A 21,500-nucleotide genomic window follows, 5' to 3' on the forward strand; every position below is an offset into this window, starting at 1 on the left:
ACAAAAAAACTAGTGTTTGTTCAAATAAAATCTCTGGAACTCTCTAAAATACACTAATGATAAGCAGTATACCCACAACACAATGTCAAGTATTCAGGAAGCACACCCTAAAATACGAATGGCCAAAAGGGCATGAAACACGTAACTTATCTCAAATGGTTCAAAAAGTTTCTGAGAATAGTGACAATCATCTTTTTCTCTCTACACACAGATATACATGCACAAAAACACATACAAATTAGGAGGGAATGTGATAAAACAATATGGCAGACTGTTAACAACTGACACAGTACACGCTACTGTTAACAAATTCTTGTAAAGTTTGAAATTATTTCAAAGCAAGTTAAAAAGTAAAAGTTTACAGAGAGAAAAAGTCCCATCACTCTTTACTGTTTCATTCCTCTCTACAATAATACTCTTTTCAAACTTAAAAAATCGTGCTGCAGAATTATCTTTAAAGATCAAGGTTATTTTTCACTCTATATTGAATGAAAATGATAGTGTATATATACATTACTTATTAACAATTAGGTTGTATTATTTTCCTTAATTTCAACATATACAATATGAGCAATACTGCTTAAGAGTTTGGGCTCCAGAGTCAGAAAAACCTAGAAGTGAATTCCCATTTTAAACTTACCAGCTGCATAACACAACTCTATTTACCCTACCACTTAATTAGTATGTTTTTGCAAAGACTTCACTGCTCTTCTAGTTCTAGATAAGCAAAATGATATCACTAAGTGGATTTTACCCTCTTTCCTATAGGTAATGAAATATGATCATGGAAAGCAAAAAGAAAAGGAAACTACTCACCCTCTTGCCCCCAACACCATAATATTGTAAAGACAGAAGGGCCACTAACTACAGTTTAAAAATAAGATTGAGTATAATTAAGTATTATGTTGGGATATACTTACCCATCTAAAATTAGACTTTCATAGGCAGCTTTTTTGTCACACACAGGACAAATCCAGGTGGGTTTCTTCTCATTCATTTGCAGATAAAGGGCAGCATCAAAACACTGTAGGTGTGTACAAGTCACCGCACGGCATGGGATTGTCAACCTCATTTTCCCTAACTGGACGACAGGGAAGACAACGTGGAAAGTCATTTCAGAAAGGAGAACAAAGCCTCAAAAGTCATAAAAATCTGAAGAAGTCATACAAGACTAACAAAGTGAAAAAGAAATTCAAACCAGAATTTATTTCCATCAAGACTCCAATATACTTTATTTGTATTCACTGCTTGAGCTAAAATTTTTAAAAGACCATTTCACTTTCTGAAAGAAAGTAAAACTTATAAAATCACAGGTAGAAAAAGATACATATAAAATGAAAACATTTAAAGCTTTATCCTTCAATTAAAAATAAATTTTTTAAAACATGGAAACACGTTTCTTTTTCATCTCTTCCCCTATTTAAAGGGAACCACTGCTATCCATCTCTCGCATGTCCTTTCACAGATGGTCTATGCATAATCAAGTGTGTCTTTTAAAAAATATTTTCACAGAAATGGTGGCATGCAATTCACACAATTCTGTACTTATATTCAAACTTTTTCTAATCCTTTATCACTACAGATGATGCTGCAATAGATCGCTACGGGATAAATTCCTAGAAGGAAAAATTTTGAGTCCAAGCGTATCTGTGATTTTTGTCCCAATAACAAACTAACTTTCACAGAAATTACCTATTGATTTACACATACACATGTATTAATGTGCTTGGTTCCCCTCAACCTTATCAATATAGCAGTTCTTGAATCCTTTAACCTCTGCCAATCTGACAGGTGAAAAACACCCCATTATAGTTTTGTAATACACTTCTAGGTGAAGCTGAGCTTTTTATAGCTTCTAAGGGTCATTTGGGTTTCCAAGAACTACTTATTCAAAACCTTCTTGATTTTCTACTTGGTTATTAATCTTTGGTTACCTATATTAATCAGCCTCATATATGTGATATGACTGCAAATGTATTTTTCACTTAAGAAAGAAAGCTTTTTACTTTCCTATAATCACATATGTTGAAGTGTCAGTATACTGATAAAACCTAGTTCTTTTTTTTTTTTTTCCTCATTAAATTTTTTTAAATGGGTCTCAAATTATGTGACAGATTTTTGGTCAAGTTGTTTTCATTAAAAAGTACTGATTTTAAAACCTAATAACTTAAACTGCCACACACAAAGCATATGGTGCACAAAAACATTCTCCTTTCCTTTTGAAGGTGTTACAATGTATTGTTATCATTAACCAGTCTTTTGCTATTAAACTTAAATGGCCAATTGGTAGAGGAATACGAACATCAAGACACACATGACATCCAGATTAGATCAGACCAAGTTTTGCTGTAAAGCCTGTCAAACTTCCCTATATATTTCCTTTACAAAAAATTCTCAGTTTATAATCAGTTCTCTTATTCTGATAGAAAATCTATTTCTCGACTATATGCTAAGCCCCACAAGGAAAAGGTCTATGTCACTGTTAACTACTGTAATCTAAGTGTTATAACATAGTACCAAGGACGCAACGTATGCTCAATATTTGTCAACCAGATGGTAGAAGGAATGGAGAGAGACTGGATAAATGGCAAAGACAAAGAAAAGGAAAAAGAAAGGACTTCTTCATATGCACTATAAAGTCTAGAAGAAATCACAGAAAATTATAACACCATTAATCCTCCCTGAGGGAGAGGGGGAGGATCTTTAGGATATTCTCCTTTTTTCTTTTTGGTTTACCTGTAATTTCTTTCCTCTAAAATTAACATTGGGTTATTTTATAATATAAAAAGAAAATAATTTAGCCAACTCATCATTATAGCAGTCCTGTATGCCAAGTAGCACAATGAATAACCTCTACCTTAATCTTAGTGACACTACCTTTTAACCTAACAACTACACTACCCAGTTGATCTATATTATCATCCTCATTTTATACATGAGGAAACAGGCACAAAGAAACTAAGTTAACTTGACTAACATTACAAAATCAAGAGTCAATATTTGAACCCAGATGATCTAGCTTAAGAGTCCATACTATCTATCTCTTAAGTGTCTAACTAGGATTCTAAGAGATTTTAGAAGTTATAGTGATTCATGCAAATGGGTAGAACAATTTAACTACTGGGCTGCCCAATAAGTTCATTCAGGTTTTTCTGTATAATGTTAGGGAATATTTAAGATGGAAAAAGGTGAGAAAAAAATGTGAGGCAATTTTCTATGATACATGCTTTCATTATTTCCCCTTCCTTTAATAACAAATAACCTCTTACGTAATGTAGAACCTTACAGCATGTTACAGACTTTTACATAAATTTCATGTAATTCTCATAATAATTCCATGACTCCAAAAGACTAGTACCTCTATTTCTATTTTTGAAATGACGATGTTGAGGTTACAAGATACTAAAAACAATACACTCACTAAGATACAGCTGGCAGAGCTATAACACAAATTCAAATGTTCTTCACTTTCATGAAGACATCCCTAGTTTTATATCATACATGGTGGTAATTTTTAGTTTTAATTATCTACGTTTTCATATTTTGCTAAGAGGTTTTGTTCTGTGAGGAAAGGATGCTGACCTACTCAGCACCTAATGGGGTAACTGGAGGATTTTTTTTCTTTTTCAATTATTGCTATAGACTTGAATATTTCAATAGATTTTCTAATAACAACTTACACTTGCATTCCTAAGAGCATCCCTTCATTATATCATTTTTTTTAAAGAGTACTGGTGTTAGTTCTAGGTCTTCATAGAACTGATCAACTTCAGCTTGTTCAGCACTGGTGTTTGGGGCACAGACTTGGATTACTGTGATACTAAACGGTGTGCCTTGGAAACGAACCAAGACTGTTCTCTTGTTTTTAAGGTTGCACCTTAAAAGAAGTACATTTCGGACTCTCTTGTTGACTACGAGGGCTACTCCATTTCTTCTGAAGGATTCTTGCCAATAGTAGTGGATATAATGGTCATCTGAATTAAAATCACCCATTCCCATTCATTTTAGTTCACTGATTCCTAAGATGTCGATATTTACTCTTGCCATCTCCTGGTTGACCACATCCAATTTACCTTGATTCATGGACCTAACATTCCAGGTTTCTGTGCAAAACTGTTCCTTACAGCACTGGATTTTACATTCGTCATCAGACACACCCGCAACTGAGTGTGGTTTCTGCTCTGGCTCAGCAGTTTCCTTCTTTCTGGCGCTGTTAATAGCTGTCCTCTGCTCTTTCGCAGTAGCATGCTGGAGACCTTCTGACTTTGGCGGGGACAGGGGCTCATCTTTCAGTGTCCTATCTTTTTGCCCTTTTATACAGTTCATGGGTTCTCATAGCTAGTATACTGGAGTGGTTTGTCCTTCCCTCCTCCAGTGAATCGCGTTTTGTCACAACTCTCTAATATGACCCAACTGTCCTGGGTGGCCCTACACAGCATGGCTCATAGCTTCATTGAGTTACAGAAGACCCGTCACCCCAACAAGGTAGTGATCCAAAAAAAGATGTCCTATTCATCATAAAGGATTGAACTGAAAAAGTAGGAAGTCAAGAGATAACTGGAGTAATATGCAAGTTTGGCCTTGGAATACAAAACGAAGCGGGGCAAAAGCTAAAACAGAATTCTGCCAAGCAAACGCACTGGTCATAGCAAACACCCTTTTCAACAACACAGAGACTCAACACATGGACATCACCAGATGGTCAATATCAAAATCAGACTGATTATATTCTTTGCAGCTGAAGATGGAGAAGCTCTATACAGTCAGCAAAAACAAGACCTGGATCTGCCTGTGGCTCTGATCATGAGTTCCTTACTGCAAAATTCAGGTTTAAATTGAAGAAAGTAAGGAAAGCCACTAGGCCATTCAGATATGACCCAAATAATAATTAATTATGATTAGACAGTGGACGTGACGAATAGCTGCAAGGGATTAGATCTGGTAGACAGAGTGCCTGAAGAAGTATGGACAGAGGTTCATAACTCTGTACAGGTGGTGGTGACCAAAACCATCCCCAAGAAAAAGAAATCCAAGAAGGCAAAGTAGTTATACAAGGAGGCTTTTCAAATAGCCGAGGCAAGAAGAGAAGCCAAAGGCAAGGGAGAAAGGGAACAATGTACACCAAACTGAACACAGAGTTCCAGAGAACAGCAAGGAGAGATAAGACTTTCTTCAATGAACAATGCAAAGAAGTAGAAGAAAACAACAGAATGGGAAAGACTAGAGATCTCTTCAAGAAAATTAGAGAGATCAAGAGAACACTTCATGCAAGGATGGGCACGATAAAGGACAGAAAGGGTAAGGACCTAACAGAGGCAGAAGAGATTAAGAGGAGGTGGCAAGAATACACAGAAGAACTGTACAAAAAAGGTCTTAGTGACAGGAATAACCACAATGGTGTGGTCACTCACCTAGAGCCAGATATCCTGCAGTGTGAAGTCAAGTGGGCCTTAGGAAGCATTACTATGAACTAAGCTAGTGGAGGTGAGGGAATTCCAGCTGAGCTATTTAAAATGCTTAAAAGATCATGCTGTTAAAGTGCTGCACTCAACATGTCAGCATATTTGAAAAACTCAGCAGTGGCCACAGGACTGGACAAGGTCAGTTTTTATCCCAATCTCAATTCTGTGTAAAATTCAGATCCTGTGTTCAAAAAGTTAATTATACACACTCAATCAGATCCCTCTTCAACAACCAGTGCTGAAAACATACCTCCCTTGGGTCCCAAGGACAGAGGTCGTGGACTGCACTCTCACTATCCACATGCATGTCTACTCTAAATCACTTTACAAAACAAAACATTTCACATACCATGAAAACAGAACATTTCTCCCACCTCCTTAAGCTATCATTTTCTCTAATTTTTGCCTCATAAACCCAGGGTTTTTTAGGCTTATCCTCCCAACTGCCTATAATCCTTTTTCTCCTCTCCAGTTCCCATCACCATCCTAGTTCCTGTCTTATTTCCATTCTGCTATAGTGTCTCTGCCTCCAAAACTACTTTCATAATCTAAGTTCCATCATCTATCTGCTAAGTTTGCTCAAAACACCTATGCTTGATTTTCTAATAACATACACCACATCCTACAGCTATCAACGCAAAGTATGTTAGCACTAAGGCAATCTGAAGAGTACCATTCACGGTTTTCTTAGAAAATGTTATGAAAAAAATCAGGTAGAATGAATATTGAGGAAAAGCTCAAAAGGCAGTCTCAAAACAGATCTGTTTTCACTTGTAAGCAGAGAAAGAAAACATTAATGAACTTTAAACAGGATCTTGTTATTTCTTCAAATAAGAAAACTGTTAATTTTCTTAAAACTGTCAGTTTTCTTAAAACTGACACATCTGAAAGGAACCTATTCTTATATAGGAGAAATCCAAACCACTTCAATATGCCACTTCCACTGTTTTGAATGTCCAAGAATTCAACAGTTTGGTTGTTTTAGTTGTTGTCATGTAGAACAGCACAGTGTTTGAAGAAAAGAGGAAAAACACACACCAACAAAAGGTTCAAAAAAAAACCTTACAGAATACGGCACTGTGTAACTGTACAACTTCTTAGTTGTAAAGAGAAGTGCTTTCTTCCTGATAACAGTTTGACATAATAAAACATAAATGTAACACAAGTTCCATTCCCAAACAGTGGCTGTGCTTAAAATATAGCCAGCAATGAGTATCTGCCAAATACACTAGGGTTAAACCACTAAGAAATTTCTAATATCCAAACTGTTTCTGACTAACAAAACGGAAATTTTACGTGTTTCAATTTAGTATTAATTTTAACATGAGCAGGAGAAAAAGGTACTGTAAGGACACTCAAATGAACTGATGCCCAGTGACCAGGGAAGACCCCGGGTCTAAACACATGCCCTCGAGGGCCTCTGCTGCCACCTCATTAAAGTCCTCCTGCTGACCTTCACCCTGCTCATAACCACAGGTTCCCAATTTGGAAGCAATCCCAATTTCATGTAATTCTATCCCTTTTCGATAAAGGTAAGTTCAAGTAAAAGTTAATACATAAAGCTTTAGAAACAAAGATACCTGCAAATACTGCTTTCCAGAAAAACAGAGAGGTAGATTTATAATCAGGATATTCATATTTTTGGCCCCATGTGGCAATATGGTACCTTGTTAAGAAAATTGGAATATGGTCAGAAGACCAAACTCTCTATTCTTCTTCTACTATAACCTAAGTGTGTGACCTGGGTTAGCAACCTCTTTCAGTCTCAGGCTCCTCATCGGCAAAATGGGAACAACTTCATACAGGCTTGCTAGCTAAGACAGTCTAAGAGCACATAATAGGAGCTCAACAAAGTATCCCTTTCTCTGACACAATTCTCTTTCCATTTAAAAAACTGTACACAATGGTAGCTAGTCACCAAACCCAACCCTCCCCCACTGAACCATATCATAAATTCCTAATCCCAGGACTTGTCATTCCCAAAAGCAGTGATTTTAATCAAGAAGCCTTCATCCACTATTCCTGATTTCTCCCATCAATTAGCACTGCTGCTGCTGCTGCTAAGTTGCTTCAGTCATGTCATGTGCAACCCCATAGGTGGCAGCCCACCAGGCTCCACCGTCTCTGGGATTCTCCAGACAAGAACACTGGAGGGGGTTGCCACTGCCTTCTCTGATCAATTAGCATTAGGTTCTAATAATTTTGTTGCTATTTTTCAACACAGTTTATATGCTGATAAAAGGAGCCAACTCTCTCTCTATGTTCAGTATTAGAGGTGGATTATCTATAATTAGCAGCGACAGACTACTGTGAACCTAAAGCTCTCTTTCCTCTTCGTTATAATATCCTTTTACGTCTCTTTCTGTTTAGTCACTGCCTGAGAACCCTTGCATTCTTTGATATTGTAATGCTTATCTATGAAGATTCCTGAATGGGAAAATGAAAAAAGTTCAAAATTTTATACTGTATCATTCATTCCCATACTTACTTATAGGAAAGTTAGTAACTTATAAAAAAGCAAAACGCCTCAGAGTGTTTCGCTGCGGCACTTACAGGGCACGTCAAGGACACCCGAAGGCTGGTGGTGGCGACCTCACTGTCAGGGTCCGCGGTGAGCTTCTCTTTAACTGGAGGGAAAATCGACAACAGACACAAGGTTTACAAAATTGTGACTTATGAACGGAATTATAGAAATATACGCCATCTTATTTAAAATTTCCCAAACACTTCAAATAGATCAAGAAACTACAAAAACAAAATAAAATGTTAAGTATTAATGTATTGAAAACACAGCCATACTTCCAGTATTAGGTTAAAGAATTACAAACTCTAAATGACATGCTTAATCAAATTTTTAAGACTTATTTTTAAAAGTAAAATTGTGGGTAAGGAAGAGTTTTTAAAACAGAGAGCTGTTTCAGGCTTAAGAACAATACAATTATGGAAGGCAGCTGAACTCTAAGCTTCAATACTTTTCTAAAACACATGCATGACTATTTTAATTAGGGATTACATGTAATTTCCAATAATTGTTCTTATACTTTATAAAAAAGGTAAAATATTTTTATACTTTCTTTGACTACTGAAAACTACTATGGATGTAGGATCACGTGCCATCTTCTTCACCACATAATACATAGAAGTTACTGTCGACAGAAACTAATAAATACATAAACTGCCTTCAGAGGCCTAATTCTCAACACCATGACAGGGAGAACCAGACTGCAACTGGAAGACTGGAACCATCGTCAGGTAAGAAAAATTGTGGAAGAATTCCCCTGGCTTTCAGCTCTAGACAGGAAGATCAACACTGTGCTGTGTGTGATGAGAAATGGCTTGCGTGTAAGAAACAAAATACCATTTCAACAGCCCTGCTTGGCTCCCTGTCCAACCCACAGATTCTCTCTCCTTTCTGGTTCATTCAGTGATATGGGAGGTAATGGGGGTAAAAATATTCCCTTTCCCAGAAAAAAAAGTCTTGTTCAATTACCATCAGTTACTGAATTATCTACAGCTTGGGTTACACATTTTTTCCTCTATTTATTATTATACAGCATGAAAGTATCAAAGTACAAAATAAAACATCTCAGAAGATAAATATTATTTCTGATGGATATCAACATTTCTTTTGCAAAAAGACCTTTTAAGTTAGAAGTTTTTTAAGTGTATAGCACACTACACACTGGAGGACTTGAGGACCTGCATTCCTATTCCCAACACAGGCATCAAAACTGCCAACAACCAGACATTTACCTAAATTAACTTCTTATGAAAAGGCAAAATATCAGTATCAATTGAGATTCAAACTTCATCCTCTTGGGAGCAGTTTCTAAGAGAAGGGTTTTTCAATTTATACAGCTCCATTCTTCAAGAGTATTTTTAACTCATAATTCATTTTTGGTTTTTAGTAATTATTCCCAAATTGTTTCTGTATTGATGTATATGTGAAGCTTTTAAAATTTCCATTTAAAACCATCTCATATGCTCAGCCTTACAAATAATACTTACTTAGTGCTCTGGAATGATCAGGGTTTCTAATACCTTTCATTTTTAATCTCTGTAATAACATGGCTGATGTGAGTTGTCGTACAAGATATACAGACATGGAGTAATTCTACAAAGAAAGATAATCTGTATTAAAGATGAGAGATAATAGTTATTTATATAAAACACTTGTCTAAGAAACTCTGGTTTCTAAAAATAACATGCAAAATAACTTATACAGCAAAGTCAGTGACTGGGAAGGGAACAAAATCAACTCAGTTACTTCAGGGAAGATGAATGCTTCACCCTATGAAAGATATTTCTCAATCACCCACCACTTTAAAACATCTACATGAAAAATAAAATGCTCAGATCAGTGGTTTTCAAACTGTGTTTCCAACTTAGCAAAACTGGTACCTCAGGAGCCATCATGGTATAAGTGAGAATACACCCTCCTATGAACACTTCTAACTAGAATTTTCTGTTTTTTATGTAATAGGGAAAATACATTCATGAAAAATGAGTTCCACTACAGAAACAAAGTTCAAACACCTGTGGTCTAAAAACTGGAGCCTATTATACAGAGTGAAGTAAGCCAGAAAGAAAAACACCAATACAGTATACTAACGCATATACATGGAATTTAGAAAGATGGTAACAATAACCCTGTGTACGAGACAGCAAAAGAGACACTGATGTATAGATCAGTCTTGTGGACTCTGTGGGAGAGGGAGAGGGTGGGGAGATTTGGGAGAATGGCAATGAAACATGTATAATATCATGTATGAAACGAGTCGCCAGTCCAGGTTCGATGCACGATACTGGATGCTTGGGGCTGGTGCACTGGGACGACCCAGAGGGAGGGTATGAGGAGGGAGGAGGGTTCAGGATGGGGAACACAGGTATACCTGTGGCGGATTCATTTCGATATTTGGCAAAACTAATACAATATTGTAAAGTTTAAAAATAAAATAAAATTAAAAAAAAAACACAAACAAACAAACTTCTAATCCAGAGTTCCACAGTTCTAATTTTGGCAGACACCTGCTACATAACCTTAGGCAAATCATTCACATGAACCCCAAATCAGCTTTTTTTTGGAGAAAAAAATGTGACAATTGCTATTTGCAAATGGACATTTTACCGGGAAGAGGCAACTACTGTAGTAAATAAGACACATGAAGAAATAATAAAAATAAAAAATACAAGGTGAGAAAATAATAGTATCCAATTCCATACCCTCTTAGACTTGGCACAAAGGAACTTTCATGAGCTATCTATAAAGCAATGAAGAGATGATATATAATTTTACTTAAATACTTAAAACCCACCTTACCAATTCACTACACGTATTCATTCAATTGATTCTACAATAAACAAAATACTTTTAATAGCTGCCAAATCAGATACTTTAAATATCATTTTTAACATCCTGCTACAGTCCTTCCAAATATCTGAATATCCAAAAGAGTATACAAATTTACTGATTACAACTGCAAGAAAAGAATATTATTTCCATTAAGTGAAAGTCGCTCAGTCATGTCTGACTTTTTGTGACCCCACAGACTGTAGCCTGCCAGGCTCCTCTGTCCATGGAAATATCCAAGTCAAAATACTAGAGTGGGTAGCCTTTCCCTTCTCCAGGGGATCTTCCCAACCAAGGGATCAAACCCAGGCCTCCCACATTGCAGGCAGATTCTTTACCATCTGAGCCACCAGAGAAGCCCAAGAATACTGGAGTGGGTAGTTTATCCCTTCTCCAGAGGATCTTCCCAACCCAAGAATCAAGTCGAGGTCTCCGGAATTGAAATGTAGATTCTTTACCAGCTGAGCTACCAGGGCAGCCATTATAAGGGGTTTAAAAAAAAAAAAAAACTGCTAAGCATTCAATATCTGCAATCATTTATTCAAAAACAAAATCTGTAAGGTCATAATCATTTCAAAAAGATATACTGCTTTTCTGCTCAAATTTCTCTCAAAAAACTTTATTATCTCACTAAACTTTAAAGCATTAGTACTTGCTCAGTTAACAATGTCTCTTATATTTGTATATAATACCCATTCTCAAGATTTTACTTATTGTTTATAATAAGCAGGCCCCAGAGAATTAAGCAATTTTGCCAAAATCAAACAATTTGCCAACCTGAGACTAAGCCAAGATTTCCTGAATCTTTATCCAGTGCTACATCACTGTACATTTAAGTTCATGCACATAAAAAATATTAGGGATCAGTGTCTTATGATAAACAAGTTATAGTAAAAATTCAGAAATGAGAGCTCAAGAGAACAATCATTAGAGGTCCTAGTAATCACAGTTGTACAGTCCAAAGATTAATACAAAAATATTCATTATGTCCAGCTCGGCAATTACCTTTGTGATACAACCAAATTAATTCTGGCTACAAACATGATTCAACTTCTCCATCCATAAGGAGGAATACTATCGTTTATTTCTATGAAACAGCAACATTAAAGCTGATGATCAGAAATTAATTGAAATCTCTTCCATTTCTATTACTTCAGTTATATAAATAAGCAGTTCTAAAATGGAAATCCCTGTTGTATTAACCAGTATTTCATAATTGACGAAAAGCTTTTTAATACTTAAGAATCTGCAGAAAACCAAGTTCATCAATCTAAAAGTATGGAGAAATTAATACCAATCTAAGTAAATGTTTTCTAATAAATATAAATCTAAGTAAATATTATGAGATATTCACATTATTTAAGTATCAGCTGTTCATATAAAGGCTGGAGTAAATTATGTCTAATCACAACAGGAGTACATTTAACCATTTCCCCCAAAGCCTAATAAAGCTTTCTTCATCCCTCTTCATAAATATGTAACAGTAGCCCAAATTCCCACTTTTTAAAAATACCACTTAAAACACACACATAAACACAACTGTGATTAACCACTAACTTTAAGAAATACCGTTAGAGTACTTATCTCCTTTGGAAGGAGACAGAGAGATGATACTGAAGAAACCTTAGTTTTAACTTTTAAGAATCTCACATCTCTAGCCCGAATTGAAAAGTATGGCTTTTGGGGGTTATAAACAGAAAAGTGAACGAGATGGAACTAGTAGCCTAAGAAAAAGCAAAGCGAATCAATACCACCTAGAGGAATCACTTTCATGTTCCCCAGAGAAAAGAATCTTTACCTTTCCAATTTCTGATGCCCAAGAAATGGAAATCTGGTTTGGCACAGCTGAGGATAACCTAACTAAAGACGTGATATTCAAAGGGCGTCCAGGGCGCTTCTGCTCAATTCCATTTTTAGGTGGTGGTGCATAGCCCTGTAACCACAGAAAAGAAAAGCGATTTAAAATTCTGAGCAGAGGTGCAAACGTTTTCTCCAAGACAAGTACAGTATCTTGCCTAATTTCAGTCACACTAAATTCTTTTATTTTATCCTGGAAATCACACAGTCCTCACCCTAAGGTGAGGAAACCCAGAAGAGGAAAATAACCTTTTAAAAATGTTATAAAATATTTTACAAATCCAGAAAAATGTAACAACAAAAATTCCATGTTCCAGTAAAATCAGAGGTGCTGAGATCTTGCCATACTGGCTATGATTTTTTTTTCCTTTCTTTTAAACAATAAAGTTGAATCTCTTTATACTGATTCATTTTAGGAACTTTCATTCATTCAAATACCAGGGGTGACAAAGAGGGAAAACGAACTCTGAAAATTTTTTTAAAAAAGTACAAACTGGGGAATTTCAAAGGAATTATTAAAATCCTGTGAGGGATAAAAATGCTCTCTTGACCTGCATACACATTTCTCAGGAGAAAGTGGTCTGGTATTCCCATCTCTTTAAGAATTTTCCACAGTTTGTTGTGATCCACACAGTCAAAGGTTTTTGTGTAGTCAACAAAGCAGATGTTTTTCTGGAATTTCCTTGCTTTCTCTATGATCCACTGAACATTGGGTTTGACTGCTAGTTCCTCTGTCTTTAGGGCTTCCCTGGAAGCTCAGACGGTAAAGCGTCTGCCTACAATGCGGGAGACCTGGGTTCGATCCCTGGGTCGGGAAGATCCCCTGGAGAGAAGGAAATGGCAACCCACTCCAGTACTCTTGCCTGGAGAATCCTATGGGTGGAGGAGCCTGGTGGGCTACAGTCCATGGGGTCGCTAAGAGTCATACACGACTGAGTGACTTCACTTCACTTCCTCTGCCTTTTCTAAACCCAGTTTGTACATCTGGAAGTTCTCAGTTCACATCCTGCTGAAGTCTAGCTTGAAGGATTTTGAAAATAATTTTTACTAGCATGCAAAATGAGTACAACTGTCTAGTAGTCTGAGCATTCTTTGTTACTGCCCTTTTTAGGGACTGGAATGAAAACTGATCTTTTTTTGTGACCACTGCTGAGTTTTCCAAATTTGTTGACATACTGAGTGCAGCACTTGAACAGCATCATCTTTTAGCATTTGAAATAGCTCAGCTGAAATTCCCTCACTTCCACTAGCTTTCTTCGAAGTGATGCTTCCTAAGGCCCACTTGACTTCACACTCCAGGATGCCTAGTTCTGGATGAGTGACCACACCAATGTGGTTGTCCAAGTCATTAAGACATTTTTTTATATAGCTCTTCTGTGTATTCTTGCCACCTTTTCTTAATCTCTTCTGTCTCTATTAGGTCCTGACCACTTCTGCCCTTTATTGTGCCCATCACTGCACGAAACATTGCTACTACATTTCTTCTAAGGGATTCTTGCCCACAGTAGTAGACATAATGGTCACGCTCATTCCTGTCCATCTCAGTTCACTGAATCCTGAGATGCTGATGTTCACTCTTGCCATCTCCTGCTTGACCACGTCCGATTTACCTTGATTCATGGACCTAACATTCCAGGTTCTTTGCAATACTGTTCTTCACAGCATCAGGCTTTACTTTCACCACCAAACACATCCACAGCTGGATGTCGTTTCCGCTTCGGCCCAGCTTCTTCATTCTTTCTTGAGCTGTTAGTAACTGTCCTCGGCCCTTTCCCAGTAGCATGCTGGACACCTAGACCTGGGAGGGGGACTCATCTTCTGGTGTGGTTATCTTTTGCCTTTTTGTATTGTTCTTGTGGTAAGAATACTGAAGTGTTTTGCCATTCCCTTCTCCCAAAGATCATATTTTGTCAGAACTCTCCACTATGAACCGCCCCTCTTGAGTGGCCCTGCCTGCTATGGCTCACAGCTACACTGAGTTACGCAAACCCCTTTGCCACAAGGCTATGATCCATGAAGGGGACTCCACACATATACACCTTTATTTCTGCCTAAGTATTTTTTGAATGCAACTTCTAGACATGTGACTTGACCCATACTTTTATATGCATCTTTAAAAGACCTCAGGAAATAAGAACAGTATCATAACCTAACAATATTAACCATGATTTTTAAAATTGTCTAATATCTAGTTTATACTGCAATTTCTCAACTGCCTCGACGATGTCTTTTTCTTTTATTACTGAAACTTTCAAATGTATACAAAACTAGAGAAAAAAGTCTAAACAAACTATCACCCAATTCAATAGGTTACCTGTAAGTAGTCTTTGCCCATTATATAAAGCATCCCAGACACATTATTTTAGGCATACATAGTTTGACATAGAAGATGTCCCTTTACAGTCTGAATCAGAATCCAAACTAGAGCCTCACAGTGTGCTCAGCTGTCTCTGAAGTCTCCTTTATTCTATATTAAAGAATGCTTTTCATCCTCTCTCACCCCCTGCCCCAAAACTCCCACTCTGTTTCTGACGCCGTTGTTCTGTGGGGGACCCCAGGGCTCTTGATCTGAAGAATATTCTCATCTTCTGGATTAGGCGGACTGCTTCCTCACAGTTTGAAGATGTGACACTCCATGCTTTAAGATAGTAATGAGTTGCACAGGCTTGACTAGATTCAGGTTTAAATTTTCGGAGACAAAAACTTCATCGAGAATGCTACGTGCTTCCTACTGTGCCATGTCACGAGGCACAGAATGCCTGTTTGCTCCACTGTCAGTGATGTGAAGGTTGATCAGTTCAGCTTATGTCAGCCTGGTTGTTCCCATCTAGCTTTGACCTAGTGGTTTCAGTATCCATTGGTCATGGTTACCTAGATCCATTATTTGATTCATGGATTACCAAAAAAAAAGGTTTTTTAAATCCATTCTTTCCTTTGCTTGTATTAAACCTTCCCATAAACAATTTGACCACATCAACATTTGGTTACTCCAAAATCAATGATTCTCTCTATCAATTTTTAGAGCAATGAGTTGATGCAACCTCCAATGGTTTATTTTAGCGTAATTATAAACTCACTTATGTTTGATAATTTTGAGCCTACTTAAGTATTATATTTTAGATGCCAATATTATCCCATCTTAGGTCAAGGGAATCTCGTCACACTGGAGCATGTGTGTGTGTTTTAACAAAAGAAAATACTGATTGCACTTTACGCCAGATTTACTGTGAGGCAGACCATCGGCGTAATTAATATATGCAGGAAAAAATTAGGTAACAGGAAAAGGAAATCCACAAACTCAGAAAGAGAGTACATTAAGATAATGGCGCTGGTACTGACATGTCTCCCGCTGCAATGAGAGGAAACACTTAGGAGAGTTTTGCCAGCTGTACTGTAACACACATCCTCTCCATTTTTTGGAATCTCTACAAGAAATATTCCCCCATGTCAACCCCCACACAGCCCCCTAACCTCACAGCTCCACAGGTTTACATCCATTTCTCAAAATATGTCTAAAAGGAAAAATAATTCAGCCTTTCAAAACTCTCCAGGCAAAGAGGGTCTGTTTTTCCCCCTCTCTCCTGCCCTTAAAAACACATAACTTTCTCATCATGTGGTCAGTCTGTACAACGGCAGCATCTGGGTCAAAGATGGCGCTATGGGGACATTCCTGGAGGTGGCTTCACTTGTGTCTGTCCTCACTACACATGTCGTTCTACAAGCCCTGCTACGAGCTGCTTACTGTCATCCCTGTTATCAAGAGGCTGGAAAATCAATGGATTAAAGTATCTTTTAAAAGCCATCATCTTGATCTGGGTAAAAACAACATATAAACTGCTTTCATCACTATTTGACCCTTATTATCCAGGGATACCTTGCTATTATCAAGGGAACACCATTTTCTATTCAGTTCACTCTCTGTTCATGAGGTAGAGTATCCAACCATTATGGATCCATGATGACTGCATACTGCAATTAGTCATACAGACAGGGACTTGTTCCAGGACACAAATTCAAATTTATTCAGAGCCCAAATGGGAAATCCCATGACTGTCAAAGCTTATTCCTCCAAGATCTGTTGTGTAATAAATCAGGATCATGGGCAAGGATCACATGTCAAACTTCTCTGTGGCTTGTTGATGCTTCTTACCATTGGAACAAAGTTCCTGAAGATCTCCATGGTGGTAAAGAGCTCAATTCTTCTCCTAAGATGGCAGTATACTCACATGATTCTCATAAATACACCAGTCAATGCCCATATTATATTATCCCAATCAATACCCCAATACTGGGAGATATTACAATATCCCAATCATGGATCAAGGGGAGGTCTCAGCAGTTCTACATCAGTTCCATGCACATTTATGTCAGCTGTCCCACAGGAATTCACAAGGCTAAAGATGAAGAACCTCTTTGGGAAAGACTGGCATCTGATCTTTGGGACGGCCCTACTAGGGTCAGGCAAGCTCCCCCTTGCCCCTACCACCACTCCATCGCCTTCTCCTTCTGAAATCTGTTTTGACCTCCTTTGTCCTATGCTCCATTTCCTCATCTCTCCCACAAGTGCCCCTGGAGCCACTGCAGGACCCTGGCTCCAGAGGTGAGTATGGGGCTCATCACACAGTAGTCAGTGTGTTCACCAACAGCCCTAGTGTAAGTATGCAAGGGTTAGTTAGTGCTTCTGGAGAGAAACCAGAAGTGACTTAGCAACAGTGTCCCAGAGAACATGCTCAACTACCTGAGTTTTTCCTCTCTCACCAGTCCTGAAAGACTGACAAATTCAGAGCTATCCACAGTGGTGCTGCACACCTTAAAGAAGGAATATTATACCACAGCATGGCGCTGACTGGTCCACTTGGAAAATTTTGTGGAATGTGTGTGTACACATCTGTAACCATCATATTTTCTGCAGCAACACCAGAGTTTAAGTACAGCCTCACATGTTTCAGAGACGTAACTCCCCAAAACTAGCACAATCATTTAATACTGGACAGATCTTCCAGGTGGGTCTACAGACACCAAGAAGATTATCACAGTCAGATATTTCTTTAAGGAGAGTGAGAGAGTAAAACAGCAATAAAAGTTAAAGGTCAAAAGAAATCTTAGCCCATCCAACACAAAGAGAATTGGATATGAAAAGCCATGGAAAATGTGCTATCATTCCAAAATCCTAGGTTTCCTCTGCCACACATGTGGCCACCCAGTGGCATCCTTCAGTTCCAAGTGAGGCTGCTTCTTCTCCTGGTTTAGATCTTTATATGATTCATCCAGATGAAAGACAGCTCCTGAGATCTCCTGTTACTTACAGCCAGAAACCCAAGAGGCAAAATGTGCCCCCTAGGTTCTGAACACACACAAGAGCATGTAAGCATGCCTTCCCAACCGTATCTACTCAGCCTCTGAAATTTCCCCTTTAATCCCCACAAGATTTCAGCCTTATAGACCTCTTTCAAAAAGAGTCAGGCAGTGGTACAGTACTGTTCAAGCCCTATAAAATACATGAAAAGGGCTATTTCTCAGGTCTTTAAATCCACAGGCTATATATGACAGAAATGAGACTCCGGACAACCAATAAGTCAGATCTTCGAATACAGGGGTCAGCCTTGGCCACGAGCCTTGTCACTTTGGGGTTCAACTACAACCACTTGGCCCTGGCAGAGCTGAGATTTATAGACTTTGTTGTCTGGCTTGCTCAGCTGCTCACAGCTGTTGCTCATATACTTATTTCAGAGCCAAATCTTGCACTCAGCAGGAATGCTAAACAGGCACCTCATCTCCATGTCAAATGGTCTCTGCTTTGCTGAATATGGCAGCTTACCTTCATGGTAGAATCACTGTTCTCACAGCACTTCTTCAGTTAAGATACATAACCACTCTGAAAAACAGGCCATGCTCTACTACTATTGAGAATACAGCTTTACTGCCACACAGCTGTAGCAAATTAGCAGTTTAGCTCAACCCTCAGTGGAGCCAGATACATACTCCTATTCAACAATTGTTATTTTAAGATTTGACATCTATCAGGTCAGAAACAGGCTATACAGACAGAGACAGAGAGAGAAACAGGCTCTACAGAGAGAAAGAGTGTGTGTCTCTCCCTCTCTCTCAACAGGCTGTCAATCAAACACCACTGCATCCGTCTCTCAAGGGTGTGCACCATCAAGGCTCAAGCTTGGAATCCTCAATCACCATGTCCAGTTGTAATCAGCAGCCTCCAACTTTCACCATCTCATCCAAGGCCAAGGCCCAGCTCATTCAGACAGCCACTACAACATGCTGCCTTCATGTCCTTCCCTACAGGTCCTGCCCTGCTACTATGCCTTTTGATATCATCTTAAGAATCTCTCACAGCTTCCTTACTTCCTGGCACAAGATGCTTCAAGCTCATCTTTTCCATCTCCCCCAGACCTGGAATCTGCCACTTCCCCAAGAAGCCATGAATCTCTCTAATGGAAAACAGTATTTAATGCTGGGACTGTTCATTGGCACAAAGTAGTCACGATTTTTAAGCCTTGTTAGTAATTATAATAAACTCACAAGCAAAAGCCTGGTGAATAAAAAGCAACTTACAGGCAAAGGAAACAGCTTCCCATTCACTTTTATACAGAGACTATTGGGATAGTTATCTTCTTGAGGACAACTTGTCTCTGCCAGGCAAAGTCTGCATTAAAGAAAAAAAAAACTCTTAAATATTGTACTCAAATTTACACTTTACAAATTCAGGACTATATGCACACAGTTAGCAGGCATAAAATTAAAGGAACACAAAAACTGCAAACTCACCTCAGCTGAACTTGTACTGTATAATCTCTCCTACCACCTGGCAAAAAATCCCTGTTGAAAAGAGAAAAACAAATGGATTATGAAAATACAACTAGAATTCACAGAAATATGCTCAACAGAAAAAAAGCATTGTTGGTATTTTTATTTGTAGTCCTTAAAAAATGAACATTAGCCTAACCAATGGCAGAAGGTTTAATCAAAACACAACACTGTGGTGACAGGCCGCATATGCTTAACATTTAGTCTTGTCTTTACAGCAATTTTACAGTATTTTCAATTCATGGGAACTTTCACAATACAATTTTTATTTCAACAGACAACAGATTTGGTTAACAGGAAAAGGAGCACATTAGGTTCTAAGACTCTGATGAATTAATTTGCTCACAGTGGTTCTGAAACCTTTGCTGAGTATTCCAGTCACTTGCAAACATGTTTTAAACATAAAGGCCCACTCACCAGGTATCCTTATTGGCTCTGAAGCACAGTCGGAGCATTAACAGTCTTTACAACTACTCAGGGGATTCTAATATAAGATCTAGGATCAATAACTGGTGTCCAGAGTCTCAGAACCTCTATGCCACAGCAACTTCCTAACTATGCGCCCAATTAAGGACACAGAATCTCTTAGAATTTCTAGATGAAAACCTAACACGGTCCCATATAAAATATCTCTGACACTGAAACTCCTAAACCCTTGCCAGTCAAAATGGAGTCCACAATGAAGCAGCACTGTAGCTTCTTGGGAGCTTCCTAGTTAGAAATGCAGAGCCTCAGGTCCCACCTCAGACCTACAGAATCAGAATCGGAATTCTAACAAGAGTCCCAAAGTGATATGTATTCGCTTTACAGTTTAAGAAATCTTGCCCTCAGCCATTGTCATAAATCTTGGACTATGTCAAAGAGAAGATCATGAGAGCTGAGTCCTGTCTGGAGAGTACACGCAGCCCTCCACCTTGCTCCCACAGGGCTAGCCTGCATACTGCTTCTAATTCTCTATGTTCGCTGGAAGGCAATAAAGCACAGTAATCACCAGCTTGAGTGCTACAGTCCAAACCAAGGGACCTTGCGCAAATGACTTCAGCTTTCTGTGCTTCCATCTGTTAAAGATGGGAAATGACTGCATCCACTTCATGACGCTGTGGTGACAAACGTGTTAATACATGTGAAGTGCCTGGATATAACAAGTGCTCAACACGTGTGGGCAGCTGGTTGCTATTACTGTTAACTGTCTCTCCTGCCAGTAGTAATCCACATTTCTCAAATGTCTATTCACAATATCCTAGACAACACCGACCTCTTATGTGTAACCCGTATCATTCTGCTCATTAAAATCAAAAAACACTGCAAAGTCAGGGTGCTGGAGCATCAAAGATAAATAAAACATGATATTTGCTTTCAAAAGTCTCATATGCTAGTAGGTAACAAATATATACAACTAAAATAATATGGTATTATAGCATACTATGTAAAATAAGTATTACAGAAAAGAGGGAAATTCTATTTTGTCTTGAAGGGAACCAAGTGAAGTCGCTCAGTCATGTCCGACTCTTTGTGACCCCATGGACTATAGCCTACTAGGCTCCTCCGTCCATGGGATTCTCCAGGCAAGAACACTGGAGTGGGTTGCCATTTCCTTCTCCAGGGAATCTCCCCGACCCAGGGATCGAACCCAGGTCTCCCGCATTGCAGGCAGACGCTTTAACCTCTGAGCCACCAGGGAAGCCTGGTCTTGAAAGTTCAAGACAATTTCCACAATTAGTCTGAACAAATTAGAAAAGCCTTTGGACAGCACTGGTTCTATTTACACTTGAGAGAGACATATTTCCATCAGTAACAGCAGCTTCACTAGTGGGGTGATACTAAACAAAAGGAAAGCATGGCAAATGCTTGTTAGGTTGGGAACACAATTTTTAAAAGACTAATCTAGAAAGATAGATGGGAGAACATTTATAAAGGTTTGGATAGTTCACTAAGGATTGATGCTTCATTCTACTAAGGAAAATTAATATAAACTGGGAAATACAATGTGTTATATATCTTCACAAACA

General features: G+C 38.2%; 1 protein-coding gene across 10 annotated transcripts in view; it reads right to left on the minus strand.

Moving 5' to 3' along the window:
* PIAS2 (protein inhibitor of activated STAT 2) overlaps positions 1-21,500 on the minus strand; it is a 104,876-nt gene that overhangs the window by 33,539 nt on the left and 49,837 nt on the right. For all 10 annotated transcript variants that reach the window (XR_008706602.1, XR_008706601.1, XM_055559325.1 and 7 more), the window contains 6 exons: positions 19,453-19,503; positions 19,240-19,330; positions 12,611-12,745; positions 9,471-9,576; positions 8,016-8,089; positions 921-1,081 (listed from right to left, as the gene is read on the minus strand). Coding sequence is in view for 8 of the 10 variants with exons in the window: in XM_055559325.1 (XP_055415300.1) it covers positions 921-1,081; positions 8,016-8,089; positions 9,471-9,576; positions 12,611-12,745; positions 19,240-19,330; positions 19,453-19,503 (618 nt within the window). In the remaining 2 variants the exon portion in view is untranslated. The remainder of the gene's footprint in view (positions 1-920; positions 1,082-8,015; positions 8,090-9,470; positions 9,577-12,610; positions 12,746-19,239; positions 19,331-19,452; positions 19,504-21,500) is intronic.

This window comes from Bubalus kerabau, chromosome 21 (genome assembly GCF_029407905.1).
Source record: "Bubalus kerabau isolate K-KA32 ecotype Philippines breed swamp buffalo chromosome 21, PCC_UOA_SB_1v2, whole genome shotgun sequence".
In the NCBI taxonomy this organism is placed as follows: Eukaryota; Metazoa; Chordata; class Mammalia; order Artiodactyla; family Bovidae; genus Bubalus; species Bubalus kerabau.